Genomic DNA, 15565 nt, shown 5'->3' on the forward strand with positions numbered 1-15565 from the left:
TTAGATACACTAGATGTAATAGACTAAATTGTGTAACAGTGAACAAGTTAACAGAACTAAGTAGACTAATGATTACTAACCCTAAGGATGGTAGAACTAGCATTATTGACATTCAGTTCAGTTTTATAGTGGTAGAGGATTACTATCCAGGGCAGGGATGAGAGAGAGAGAGAGAGCAGAAGGGGAGGGGGCGGTGTTTAGTCGGGATTAGAGCAAGGACTAGGCCAGTGAATATTTAGGTGCAATTTGAGTGCAGTCTTGAAATGACTGTAGGAAGGTAGGGTAGTTATTGCGGGGGAAGGTTGTTCCAGAGCTTGGATATGGCGCAGGAAATTAGAGCTTCCCCTGTTGAGGTTTTGGCTTTGGTAACCTGGAGAAGATTTTTGTTGCTTTTATCCATGAATGTGGGATACTGTCAAATGCTTTTTTGTAGCCTGTCCATGCCATACTTAGATTCTTTCCCTTTTTTACAGTTCTCCACTATGACTTTATTTAAGAACAAGCAATCCTTTGTTCCATATGACTTTCTTTTATTACCCTTTTGTTCTATTGCCATAATTGCGTTTTCTTCTAAATGACTATAAACTCTGTTGGCATGAATTCCAGTGTTTAGTTTATATGTCAGAAGGCAAGCGATTGTTATATAGATTTTAGGGTAGCTTGCAGGTTCTCTCTTAAGTAGGAGCATTGTTTTTCCTGTTAGCCAGGCTGTTGTGTGCATATAAATAGTTCTTACTCATAGGTAAATCTTTGTGCAAAGATGTTAATACTTTTAGCCAGAAGTTAGGTACTGCATCTGGGACTGGGGTATTCCAATTAGAGACTTTTCTTAACTTTGTTTCAATATTACTTCATCTCATGTCATATCCTGTACATTTGAACAACTTATTTCTTTTACTACTTCTATCATTTAGCAGCTTTGTTATATTCCACAGGATCTTAATATATATTTCTCCAAAATGAATCTATTTCTTCTGTTTTTGGTGGTCTTTCAATTCCTTTTACCTTGTTTCCCAATTCTCTATAAAACTTTTTTTGGGTCATCAATAAATTACTTATTTTGTACTTTTCATTTGTATTTATGTACATAGTTTCCTGTGTGTGCTGATATTTTTAGTTTATTATTTCCGATAGTGCACAATAAATCCTGATCTGTTATAATACTGCGAATTGCTTTTAACATGTCTTTGAGAATTTTTGTTTTTCTTTTCCTTCTTCTGTACTCTTCTAACAGTGGCACTTCTTGTCTTAATTGCTTTATAGTTTTCTCTGTCCGATATTTCCATGATGGCATTCAATTTATCCCTGTCCTTTCCCTTACTACCCTTTGTTCTTGTGGTAGGACTTTATCTGTTACTAATTTTGACTGCACAGTAATCTATCCTATTTACTTCTGTTATGTCGTATGAATCTCTGTGGACAGTCCTAATTATGGTGTTCATTTGTTTTTATCAAACTTCAAACTTTTTGTATTTTATTGACCTTCTGTGGTCTGTTTCTTTCATTGATCTTAATCTGTCTATCCATCTCTATTAAATCAAGGAACTCTTCTCTTAGATCACTTTCTTCTAAACTGAGGACACATTCTTTGTTCTCCATTTCCTGTGCCACATTCCCTTCAGTTTCACCCTGTGTCATCCATTGCTCTTTCATATGGGAACTCACTGGCCTGTCACTCCATGACATTGACTGTGTCAAAGTTGCCACAGTTTCCTGTTCTTTCCCTTGCTGTATAACTCCAACTGAACATTTGTACTGGTTTCCTATAGGAGCCTCCAAAGTATCTTCATATGTCAACTGACTAGTTGCTTCCCACTCCACTGGTTTCTGCTTAATTTGGGTGTCCATTGCTCTATCCTGTTGTGTTATTATCCGAGTTAAATTTTCTACATTAAATCCTTTACTTTGCAGGTAATCTGTAACCTCATTTTCTATTTCTTTAACTTCTCCATTGCTAATCCTCTCTTCTACTTTTCCTCTTTGATTTCTTATTTTTGTGTTGTAAAATTTTCCATATCCAGATGTCTTTGCCTGTATTTCTCTTCACATATCTTTGGTGCTGCTCTTTTTGCATTGATTAGTTTTGCTTTCTCTTCTGCATAAGTATTGCACCATATTAAATGTCTTTCATTCCCATGTCTATATTTCTTCTTCAGGTGTCAGCTGCACCTCTTGTTTCTCCTTACTTTTGGGACTAGTTGTTCCATCATGCTGTGACATAACCTATGTTAGACTTTCTACACTGAATCCTTCACTTCACAAACATTCCAGCTTCCATTTTTTTAACTTCTATTTAACTAATCTTCTGTTCTATATTCCCTCTTTGTAATCTTATTTTTTATTGTGAAATTTTCCTTATTGGGATGCCTTTGCTTGTATTTCTTTTAGATTATCTTTGGGGCTGCGTTTTTTGTGTTGATTAATTTGGCTTTCTCCTTTGTATCAGTACTGCACCACATCAAATATCTCTTTCTTTTACATGTCCCTATTCCATTTTTATAGCCTTCAAATGTCTATACATTTTGTTCTTTAAATTTTTGCACTTCCTCAGCCTCTTCTTTTTCCAAATGGCAGAATGTTTCTTGGTCTGTACAGTGTTTGTCATGGAACTGTTGTATTAATGAACACACATTTTTATTAGAAGCTTCTGACAGTTTTTCTTGTAGAAGTATTTTTCTTTCTTCTAATTTCTCTCTTAATCTTTTTATGTATCTTTTGCCTGGAAGTTCTGGGCTTCTTGCATAATAGTACATAATTTCTTTATTATCCTCAATAGTCCACTCTATTATCTGTATGGCTCTTTTCTGGCCTATCAGTTTTTGTGGACCACTACTTCCTTCTACAATGTGGGAATCCTTGCCCTGGGCCTGGCCTAGCCCTATTGCAGGAATATTTCCATGTCTTGAGGATTCTACACTGTCAATTTTTCCAGTCCTGGAACCAGGGCGCCTATCAGGATTGGGCACTTTTGTATCTTTGGACTCGTCCACCCAGCTGTCTTCTTTATTTTTATCCTACTTGTGTCCATGATGCATGCTATATAAAATACAGTCTATATATCAGTGTCATCTTGGTGAGATTTTGTGAAAAACAAGGTCCACCTCGTGAAGGTACTCACCAAGACTTGAGGATGAATTAATTTCCAGCAACACTTCTCTCATTTTGCTGATTTTATTATCTCTCCATTCAGACCCCTCTAACTTTTGTTTTTGTCACTTTACTCTGTGGTTACCACATTTGCCCATAAGACCTTCCACATGCAGGGCTTATCTGTAGAGATATCTGCTTGGTGGTTCACTAGGGTCGGATGCCTGTAGGACCTACCTACATTTGCTTTCCAGTAAGAAAGATCCTTGCAGTGAATTTGCAAAACCTTTCCAAACAGATTTATACATGCACTATGATTTGTCTTGGTGTAGAGAACAATCTTTTGGAAGATGCTGCAATGAAAGGCTGCTCTTGCAGGGACATAACTGCTTCCTTTGTGCAGTACAGTTTTTATACACCCGATTATGGACTAGTGCGCAATAGAAGAGGGATTATAGGAGATGAACTGTGACATATTATGTTGTATTTCTGTATTTTAAGGTGGTAGTGGTAACAATTAAACACGTTATTTTTAATTTTTAGAGCTTTTAAGTAAGTTGGTCAACTGAAAACAGACTTGTTGAATTTATAATGAAATGTTTAAGTTTGATGATCCACATCATCAAAAATAGAAGGGGACGTGTGTGATTTTCATAAGTCACTTAAATATACTAAATAGAAGCCGCGATGGTTCAGCGGTAGCATTGTTGCCTCATAGCAAGAGGTTCTCCTGCTCGATTCTCAACTGGAGTGCCTTCTGTGTGGAGTCTGCATGCCATCCCCGCAGTCGAGTGGCCTCCGAAAGACATGCGTGAATGGGCGTGCCTTCGCTGAAGGCCGGGCATCAGGCTGGCAACTCGGCACCATAAAAATCTACTGCCAATCATTAGCAGACCGGAGTTCCGCTGTGGCGACCCCTAACAAGGAAAAGCCGAAAAGACAAACAACAACAACACCTTAAATAAACTAAATGAAAGTTGCCTGAAGCTGGCTTCTTAGTTGTTTTCAAAATTGTAATTGCTTAATAAATTCTGAACATCTCATCTTAAGTGTTCATGAATGTCTCTTTCTTGTGTTAGGTGTTTTATCATGGAGGACCGAGGTTACCTAGTAGCACATCCAACTTTAATTGATCCCAAAGGACATGCCCCAGTGGAACAGCAACATATTACGCACAAGGTATACTTTCATGTTACTTGTAACAAAACAGTGTGCATTGTTGATTTGTGCACATTTTATATGTAAACCACTAGTCACAGTTTTCTTCTACTTAGCAGTGCATGTATGCTAGATAAGGACTGCAGAATTTACATAATGTTTTATTAAACCTGTATTAAGTGACCAGGAGATATTTCCCATTCAAGTGTAAAATTTTAAGATTGCTTCACTATATTTAAAGGCACTACAATTTTAAGCATCTAGGAATTATGCTGTAAATGAATGTCATTAACTACAAAAAAGTTACTCTACTAATCAGAATTTTTTTCCACCGAAAAGAATGTGTTTTTTGCATAATAATGCATGCATTCGTAGTTAAGAAATCTCTCATATGGGTACCATACAAGATTCAGCTGTGAAGTGATTTGCAGATCTAAAGTGGTTGCTTTTGATGTGATGGGCCAACATTTGGTACAAAATTTAGCTATTACATGATTGACATACCTAGAGTGGTTGCTGTTGATGGCATGGGCCAGAATTTGTTTCCACTCTGAGATACCACTGAGTTCTCTCAAGTCCATCTTCTGTTCCATTTTGCTGTTAAAAGCCTTGTTCAGGTAACTGATTGCTTTAGCTACAGTTTCTTTATTACTTATTTTCCTATTCTACTTTATTATCCCCTTAGAATAACAATGTAATAACCAAATAAAGAAATATTTTTTTAGGAATGCTTCCACATTTGTTGGCAGAGTTTGAAAGACTGCCTATTATATCATGAGTGTAATGGGTTTAGGACAGTTACCAAAAATATCGTTGGGTCATCTGGCAATCTATGTACTTCACCAGACTATCACTCCCTTTAACTCAGAGTTAAAGATCAAAAACAAAAAAAAAAAAATCATCTGTCTCGTGTAACTGTTGCCATCACATATTCTCATGTGCTCCGTGCTTCAACTATGACTGCAAATGCAGTATTGGCATTCATTTATAACACAGCATGATAGCCTCACAGCGTCATAAATCAGTACTGATACTGCACTTCCACACATTCAGCACCTGGCGATTGTGCCCTTTAAAAGCTGCACCCAGTCTCCCTACCTTAGTTACATTTCTGGCATTTAACAAGATCAGAAACATGTACTACTCCAAAATGATACTTCATTCTGCTGTGTCTTAACTGTTTGGAGGCATGAGTTGATCTACAGTGCACCAGCAATTACATTTTGATTCATTTTGGGATGATGGCAGTTTAAAGAGGTCAGTATTTCTGCCAATGTCATATTTGCAACTTGATTTGAAAATTTAGGAGAATGTAGTAGCAGAGTAACTTCCCATACACAAATTTACCTCTGTTCCAGTGTATTCTTTAAATTATTATAAGTAAAAAAAAAAAAAAAATCTGCCTGCTAGTCATCAGTCCTGCTCTTGGTTAAGTGACTCATTTATTCTGCGTCACCAGTGAGGATTACTCAAGAAGAGACATTGTTTAGGCAACCTTTTGGGTGGGTTGTAATTTGTTTGTCCTTATTTTATATCCTACTCCCCTGAGCATGTACTGGTAAGCTGCCTGCAGGCATCTGTGCAATGGTCTGACTGCCATTTGCAGTCCCCCAGCTACTGTTAAGGCAGTGCCAACAGGCAAGCAAGCCCAACTCTTGTCATGAGATATCACAGGTGACAGTCATCTATGGCCGGCACCAAGGACAATCAAGCCCATTTGTGCATCCCCCCATGTATTCACCTCCCAGAGAGAAGTGGGAGGGCTCTTTTTCTTCCGCTTTGCTTATCTCTCACCCCTACCTGGCTACTCCTGTGCTGGGGCCAGTAACGGAACTCTGTTTCCTTGAGTTGTAATCATGATTCCATTCTTTTGTACCACAGAGCCTGGTAGTCTGGAAACCTTAGTGAAGTGAGCATATATTGTACACACAAGGCTGAGGAATAGTTTGTGTTGTAAGACATGTATATCTACATTAGTACTGAAAGGCATCACCACATGGTGTTGTGCATCAATATGATATGTTTCATGGTAAGTTAAAACCTGAGTGCACATTACTTAATTTGTTTCGTAAGGTGCAGACTTCAGTATTGTGATGAGGCAGTTGACAACCTGGGAACAGATTGTGACAACATGTCTGTAAATCGTCTTCCACCAGGAGCACTAATAAGAAATGGAAAACTGCTTAAGCGTGGTATAGTACACAGCAGGTTGTTCCTTACGTAGCGCAAAAGTGAATTTATTAACTTACGGTTAGCATTCCTACTGTGATGGATAGGAATCGTTTCAGTAACCTTGCTTGATGAGTATGGATGATTTATGAACTGGAGTAGACTGATATAATGGTTAAGATGTTTACCTCAAAGAAAAAAGATGCAGAGTTTGATTCTCACATGGGGTAATTGACTAGGCTTAAAATTGCCCAGAAGGGCAATTAGCCTTGTAGTAATCTATGAACTCAGTGAACTAAGTCCTTCATGTTGGCATGCACTATTTGAATATTGAACTAAGTCCTTCATGTTGGCATGCACTATTTGAATATTGAACTAAGTCCTTCATGTTGGCATGCACTATTTGAATATTGAACTAAGTCCTTCATGTTGGCATGCACTATTTGAATATGAACATCTTGCAAGTTTTTCTCTTGAAGAAATGACTGCCAGCTAGAACACAGATCAGGCAGTTTTTTTTCTGTTTGCAAGTTTTTCTCTTGAACAGATGACTGCCAGCTAGAATGCAGATCAGGCAGTTGTTTTCTGTTTGGCGGGCAGTATAGCAAGAACACTGGTATGTAATATGGGAGGACATTATATTTAATACTTAGGTTACTTTCTAACTTCTTTAGCAAGCTACTTGCTTTAACCTTGTAGAGCCAACTATGTCCAGACCCAGATATCAGTACTGTGTTTCATTGTTCATCCTCAAATATGCATCAGTTAAATCCCACCATCGAACTGTATCCAGACAAGTGGTCCCTTATGAGCTCTGAGTGATAGGAATGCGTCCTTAGTAGACACTGATAGGGAACCACTTCTGTTTTGAGAAGGCATGTTACAGGGTGGGGACCGATGTTTCCAGTGGCAGAAGGTGACACATTCTGAGAGTCTGAAGTACAAAGGAAGGACCCCTCCCATTTCCATTTTCTAATTTTTCCAGTCCCATAGAACAAGTTATGCAAGGAGTACTCGCACATTTTCACCCCCATGTGTTACACTGTAATACACGCATACCTAGCCACTGCAAGAACTATGGGCAATCCCTACTGGATCTGTCTTTCCCTTGAAATGAAAGACTGTTTAACAACTTGTCACTCCCCAGTGGCCCATCAGTGGATCTATTCTTGACTTGTTGTTTTTCACTTTGCATTAGAACATTTAGCATGCATTTTTGGGAGTTGCATTGCTTGGCATAGAAGCTTGAGTTCTAATTAATGAACTTGTAACCTCTTGCTGGTGCATAAATTTATTCCAGTTCTTTTCTTTCTTTAACCATTTATCTAATCTCCATAGTTTCTCCTCAACAAGACTTAGCAAAATCCAAGCAGATAGCAGTGAAGACACTAGGTAATCACTACTCGCCAGCCAGTGAATCCCCCCATCTTTATTCTTTTCATGACCTTTTGCATAGGTTTGTGGTGCATCACTGGGATTTGCAACAGGTTCTTTATTTGCATAGATAATAAGACAGTTGTCACCAGAGAGACACAAATTCATCTGGTGGCAGAGAAAACATTTGTGAGAGCTAGCTAATGGAAGAATCAATGCATTAGTTACTGAGGTTCTGGCAGTTTCCAGATCCTGTCCCTATATGGAGAAAGGTGATATATTTATTTTTCTTTCAGTACTTAGAGAATCCAATCACATTCACTTGGCACATGTTCCCTGTGTTGTTCATAGTCTCCAAGTTTTTTAAACGGTACTTTCATCTCTGTAGACTGCATAGACTATGTGGTGGGCAGAAGGTGAGGTAATAAGTTTGAGTATGCTTGCTTGTCCAAGTACTGCTCAGTAATTAGGAGAAGATTGGATGTTTAGATGGGTTACCTGTATGGTGAATTTGTAAGTTAGATGTTCTTCATGTTTCACTGTTGCAGTCATTACATTTGGGTTATCTGCTTGCAGGTAGCCCTCAGCTGGTATGAATATCAAAGTCTTGGATCCCTGCGTCGGATGCTGTCTCTTCTTCCATGATGTCAGGTCGTCAGGGGTATAAAACATGCACCCGATGCCATTACATCAGTTTTTCTTGCCATGTGGTGCCCGAAGCAGAGGCAGTTCGCAAGTGCCGGTCAGCTGACTCCTGAAGAACCAAAGTTTTCAAAAAAGCTAACTACCCCATTGGGATCCTTTTTCTTGCTCTAAACCGATGTCAGTAAAAGTTAACAATTGTATTACCTGTGGAAAGCAAACACCTCATAAAGGATGTCCTTCATGGATGCATCTGCAGTCATAACAACTGGGTTGTCCTGTCGTCAGGCAGCCCTGCAGTCGGCCGGATTCCAAAGTCTGGGTCCGGCTTCGGCTGATGTCGCTCTCCACCCGACGTCATCTCTGTTGGTCTTCGGGTATAAAAGCATCAGCCGACGCCATTTTCCTCAGTCTTTCTTGCCGCGTGGCGCCCGAAGCAGAAGCTGTTCGCAAGTGCCGGTTGGTCGGATCCAGAGATTACTTCTACCGAATACTACTTCGAAGACTTCTAAAGCTAAGTACCCCATTGGGGACTCTTTCTTGCCTCAGCCGATGTCAGAAAAAGTTAACAATTGTTTAACCTGTGGGAAACAAATACCTCATAAAGATTTCCACTCTTACTGTCTGCCTTGTTTAGGCCCAGCCCACGTAGCAGCCTGTTCGCCCTGTGCTTCTTTCAACCGACGAACGCTTAGGCGTCGGTCGGAGTTTGCAGAACAGTTTTTCGGTTCTGATTTTGCGTACATTATGCCGTCGGATCCTCCGACTACCCAATCTACCAAAAAACGCAAAGAAAAAGACCGACACTCGCAGTCCGTGGTTTCGGCCGAAACCATGGTTAAGCAAACCGCGAGTGTCTCGGTTTCGGCCGAAACCGAGAAAACTGATCAAAATACAGCTGAACCTATTCCTACAACTGAGGACCCTGCTACAACTCTTGAATCGACCTCAGAAATTTTACCCACTACGGTGGTTGACTTATCAGACACCATCCCCTTGGATGTCTCTACCCCAGCACGTGGTGCTGCTAGGCCTCCAGCAGCCATGTCCATTAAGGCCTTCGCCAGGGCTAAAGCAGCCAAGACTACTAAAACAGTGCCTGTTAAACCCCCCACATCCAGGCCCTCTTCTAGTTCTCAAATGCTTACCTTGACAGAAGATTTAATTTCTTTAATTAGAGGATCTCAATCTCACCCAGACAGGGCCTCTCAGCCCCCAGAGAAGAGACCTAGGACAGAGCCCCCTGAGCCTGTGTCTTCTGATGATTCTGCTGATGAATCAGACATAACTGACCAGCCAGAGGCTCCCTTCTCCAATTTTGAAGATTCTGATGCTGAAGAATCCATTCCAGCTGCTTCCCCACCAGAAGAATTCTCCTTTGGGGAAACCTTGCATGCCATGCGAGAACAGTTCCAATGGCAGCAATAGGATTTTTCAGACTCCAGAAAAAGACTTAGGACCTTTCTGCACCTTCCACAGCACAGGCCCTTAGCTATACCTCCTGTTCTCTCTGTGGTGGATGATGCTTTCAATGATGTTTGCTCCGCTCCAGATTCTTTACCCCCAGCCCCTGCCAAACCAGACAGATTTTACAGGGTGCCAGATACTCATCACCACCTTTACAAGGCCCCACTTGCAGACCCAGAAACTATATCCCAGGGTCCCAAGGCAGTAGCCGCGACCATAGCTAAAAACCCTATTCCTTCTGAAAGGGAAGCAAGGTCATTAGACAGATGGGGTAAAAAGGTCTACACTTCAGCTACTCTCTCAGCTAGAGCTTTAAACTGTCAGTTTCACATGATACAATACCAAGAGTTTATGCTTGATCAGTTAACTAAAAAACTAACCACTGATGAATCTCTTGATAAGAAATATGTATTAGAGATGGTAAATAACATACAACAGGTTAGCAACCATTCCTTAAAATGTGGAACCTGCAGATGTCTCTACCTTGGATGGGTCCGGAGCCGCTGTGCAGGCACCGGCTTCTGAGGGTGTATTCAGATCTAAAGACTTGCATTTCAAACCGACGCCATCTTCTTCTTCAAGGCTTAAAACTTGACCAATGCCTAGAAAACCAACGTCCAGACCACATGGTCAGGCCCATATGCCTAAAAAACAAATGATAAGAATGGCTGAAGACCTTATTACTTTAATTAGGGGAAGCTAGCCTTCTCCCTCTAAGAGACCTAGAACTGATTTTCCTTCTGATTCTTCTGATCAGGATTCTGAAATTTCTGTTTCTTCTGATTACCAGGATTTGCCCTTATCTACCTATGAGGATTCCATTCCCTCTGCTTCCCCTCCAGAAGATTTTTTCCTTTGGTGAAACCTTGCACACTCTTTGGGAGCATTTCCGCTGGGAAAGCCAGGATTACTCTGACTCCAAAAAGAGGCTTAGGGAATTCTTACTCCTCCCTCAACACAGGCTTTTAGCTATCCCTCCTGTCCTAGAGCATTCTTGGAATCTAGCCTGGCCCCAAACACTTTACCTCCAGCTCCCAGGAAACCTGACGGGTATTGCAGAGTACCTGACTCTCACAAGTTCCTATTCAAAAATCCTACTGCGGACCCAGAGACCATTTCCCAAGGATCTAAAGGCATTAAGGCTACTACTGCCAAAAACCCTACCCCCTCTGATAGGGATTCCAGGGACTTGGACAGATGGGGTAAAAAGGTATACACTTCTGCTACTTTGGCCATTAGGGCCTTAAACTGCCAGTTTCATATGTTAAAGTTTCAGAGCATATTATGGGACTACTTAAACAGGAAATTATGTTGATTCCTGATTGTGCTGAAAATAAAGAATTACAGGATTTAATGCATTCTGCTGAACAAGTTGGAAAACATACTTTACAATGTGGTTTTGACTCTTTAGAAGCATCTTGCAGGGCTGCTGTCACTGGGTCGGTTCTTAGAAAGCATGCTTGGCTTAAGGAGCAAAATTTACCAGATCATGTTAAAGCTAAATTTCTGGATGCTCCCTTAAACCAAGACCGCCTGCTTGGTAACAAAGCAAAAGAAGTTCTTAAAAAAAAATGGAGGAAAAAGCTAAATCAATGCAAACTGTTAAAGATTTCCTGCAAGTACAGCCTCCCAGATTTAGTAGGCATTGGCCCTCTAAGAATTGGTCCTTTCCTGTCTCTTCCAGGCCTTCTCATTCCAAACCATATAGACCACCTAGGCTACAGTCTCAAGATACTCACAGACCTAAGCAGTGGGGGGCTCCCACTTCCAAAGCTGGAAGTAATAAGACATCCCCCTATGGAAAAATGTCACAATGACTTAACCTTAAACCTTCCAAGCCCTGCTCAACTGCCTGTTCCCTTAGGGGGAAAGATTGCTCGGCATGCAAAAAACTGGGAACTCATTACCCAGGACAAATGGGTTTTAAATATAGTTTTCCAAGGAAACATATTCCACTTCCACACCTTACCAACCTCAAACAGTTGGGCAGACCTATCCCCAAATCAGTGAGCAGAGGCTCAACAGCAGGTTCACTGTCTTCTAAGTATCAGGGCTGTTCAACCTGTCCCAACAGAAGAAAGGGGACAGGGTTTTTACTCAAGACTTTTCCTGGTACCCAGAAAAGACTGCTTCTGGCATTCTATCCTGGACCTCTGTATTCTAAACACCTTTTTGGTAATCCCAAAATTCAAAATGCTAACACTTCAACAGCTGCTTCCTATGCTAGGCAAAGATGCCTGGTTGGCAACCTTAGACTTAAAGGAAGCTTACCTGCACATCCCAATAAGGGAATCTTGCAGGAAATACCTACGCTTCAGAGCAGGCTCCATGTACCATCAGTTCACTGCACTTCCCTTTGGCTTATCTACTGCTCCCAGGGTATTCACAAAGTGCCTAGCACAAGTCATTGCATTTTGCAGGCAAAGAAATATTCAAATATACCCATACCTGGATGATTGTCTAATTCAGACAGAAAGCCAGGACATGCTACTAAACATCTGGCATTTGTAAAGAAACTTCTAACCTTACTGGGGTACACCATAAACGAAAAGAAATCTCATCTAATATCCTGACAACAAATTTTATTCATGGGAGCAAGCTTGAACACAACTTCCCAGATACCTCACACCAGAGAAACAAGTTTATTTGATAGCCTACTTCAAACTACTGGCCACAAAGACCCAGCTATCTGTAAGGAAAATCCTGCAAGACCTGGGGTTCATGGCCTCTTGCATTCTACTAATTCCATATGCAAGACTGCATATGAGGAAACTACAATGGTATCTAAAAAGCTTATGGTGTCAACATACTCAGGACCTGGAATCAATGATTCCCATCATTCCTTGCATAAAGACAGAGTTCCTTTGGTGGGCAGAGGCCTGCTACCACTACAAGGGGCTCCCATTCACTCTACCCCCTGCCGCCCAAACCCTAACAACAGACGCATTAGACTATGCATGGGGGGCTCACTTGGCAGGGCAGTGCAATCAGAGCAAATGGAACCCGAGTCAGATGCACCTGCATATCAATCAAAAAGAAATGTTAGCTGTACAGAATTCCCTGACAGCCTTCAAGGGACACATTCTTCCAGGACAATTATTGGTAAAGACAGACAACACCACTGTTATGTGGTACATAAACAAGCAGGGAGGAACCCATTCATACCTTCTCTGCAGACTAGCCATGGCTCTGTGGAACACAGCCTTGAGTTACCAAGTGCAACTACAAGCTCAATTCCTGCCAGGCAAGCTAAATTCACTGGCAGACGACCTAAGCAGAAATCTCATGGACCCACATGAGTGGAAACTGAAACCAAAGATATTCAACATTTTGAGAAACAAATGGGGAATCCAGAGATAGACCTGTTTGCCTCCCCTCAGAACTACCAATTGGACAAATTCTGCACAAGGACTCCCCACAGTCAAGCTTGGAAAGTGGATGCCCTGTCCTTCACCTGGGAAAGCCTCTCAGTTTATGCCTTTCCTCCTCTGCCTCTCCTCCCGAAAGTTTTGCTAAAGATCAAGCAGGACAAACCAAGGACAGTACTTATTGCACCAGACTGGTCACGCCAGCACTGGTACCCCCTCTTGCGCAGTATGTCACTGCTGGAACCATGGCACCTGCCTCAGACTCCTTCCCTGCTGTCCCAGCAGGAAGGCCAGATTCTGCACCCTCAACTTCAAACCCTGAACCTTGCAGCTTGATTAATTCCTTGAGATCTCCAGTAGCATCCCTCAGTAAGCAGGTTCCAGATGTTGTTCTGGAGGCAAGGAGGCCTAGTACTAGAAAATCCTATGCTGAAAAGTGGAAAAGATACTGTTCCTGGAGCCAGACTCAGGGGATGGGCACAACGGTGCCCAGCTTACCATATATCCTTCAGTACTTAACAGAGATGCTCCACAAGGGCCTTTCCTTTTCGTCAATTAAAATTCATGCCTCTGCCATTTCAGCACATTATAATACTGAACCACCCCTCTTCTCTCACCCCCTGCTAAAGCAATTCCTCAGAGGGGCCAAAAATTTAAGACCACCCAGGAGAGCCCCTACTCCAGCCTGGGACCTTAACTTTGTATTGGAAAAGCTCACTCTACCTCCTTTTGAGCCAGCTGCAACTGCAGAGTTGAAATTCCTTTCTTGGAAAACAGCCTTCCTTCTAGCCATCACTTCAGCAAGAAGAGTGTCTGAATTACAGGCCCTCATGGCAGTGGAGCCCTTCATCTTCTTCCATGCAGACGGGGTGTCCCTCAGCACCAACCCTTCCTTTATGCCCAAGGTGGTGTCTAGTGTGGCCCTTAATCAGTCCATTCATTTGCCTACTGTTTTCCCCAATCCACAGAACAAAGGAGAACAAATACTGCACTCTTTGGACATGCACAGACAACTTAGATTTTATTTGGACAGGACTAAGCCTCTCAGAAAATCTGAGCAGCTGTTATTTGGCTTTGCTACCGGAGCAGAGGGGAAGGCCATTTCAAAGCAAACCATTTCTAAGTGGCTAGCCCATTGCATTCATTTCTGTTATAAGCACCATGAAAAACCTACCCCACAGGGGATAAGATCACATTCCACCAGGGCTACATCTACCTCTGCACCCTTTCTCAGAGGTGTCCTACCAGGGACATCCTAGAAGCTGCTACCTGGAGCTCTGTACATACCTTCACCAAGCATTACCACATGCCTATTTTTTTCTAAATCCAGAGCTGGTTTTGCCACTGTAGTCTTGCAGGGCTTAATAGCTGGTCCTAATGCTCTCTGACTTCCTCCTCCCTTCCTTAGCTTTGGGAATCAACTCAAATGTAATGACTGCAACAGTGAAACACGAAGAACATAGTACAGTTGTGTACACTTACCGTACATGTAGATGTTTGAGTGTATTCACTGTTGCAGTCATGGTTACCCTCCCTCCAGGCCCTGACTTCTCTTGGCTATACTTTTCTTCTTGTTTAGTGTTTTTCAGCTTTCTGGTGTATTTGCTGTTTGTTGGAAGTGTAACCTAACATATAATTGCTTCCCATTGTGGGAGCACCTGACATCTCGGGCAAGAAAAACTGATGTAATGGCGTCGGCTGCATGTTTTATACCCCTGACGACCTGACGTCATGGAAGAACAGACAGCAACCGACGCAGGGATACAAGACTTTGATATTCAGGCTGGCTGAGGGCTACCTGCAGGCAGATAACCCAAATGTAATGACTGCTACAGTGAATACACGCGAGCATCTACATTTATGGTAAGTGTACACAACTGTACTCTCTTTTCTGGCAGTGCAGGCTTCTTGGGTGCAGAACATGTCTAGCTAAAGTACAGTACTGAACCTGTGGTTATCACAAGACCACGTTAGGAGAGGAACTGGCAACTATATAAATGCTTGTGATATCTGAGGAAACCATAGACATAGCTTTTAGGAAGTGGTAATAGCAAGTAGCAACTAGAATTATTATTAAACAAGTTGATGGGAAGCCTGTATTGTTGGTAGTGTGTTTGCAGATTTTCTGCTGTAGTGACACATACCAGTTTACCAAAGCAAGGTCTGCTTAGAGAAACATCCCAACAGAAATATGTATGCTGTATGATGATCATGGCATTTTGTTTCTAATACATGCTCTGCGTAGAAGTGATTAGTTTAGTAGCCTTTGCTGCCCTTTCCCCATAAGCAATTTGCTTTGG

General features: G+C 41.6%; 1 protein-coding gene across 1 annotated transcript in view; it reads left to right on the forward strand.

The window, feature by feature from the left end:
• The window catches only part of CACHD1 (cache domain containing 1), a 1377863-nt gene that overhangs the window by 1188310 nt on the left and 173988 nt on the right, over positions 1-15565 (forward strand). The window contains exon 18 of the mRNA XM_044085560.1: positions 4167-4266. Coding sequence (XP_043941495.1) covers positions 4167-4266 — 100 coding nt within the window. The remainder of the gene's footprint in view (positions 1-4166; positions 4267-15565) is intronic.

Source organism: Protopterus annectens, chromosome 10.part0, assembly GCF_019279795.1.
Source record: "Protopterus annectens isolate FY-2018-M chromosome 10.part0, PAN1.0, whole genome shotgun sequence".
NCBI lineage: Eukaryota > Metazoa > Chordata > Ceratodontiformes > Protopteridae > Protopterus > Protopterus annectens.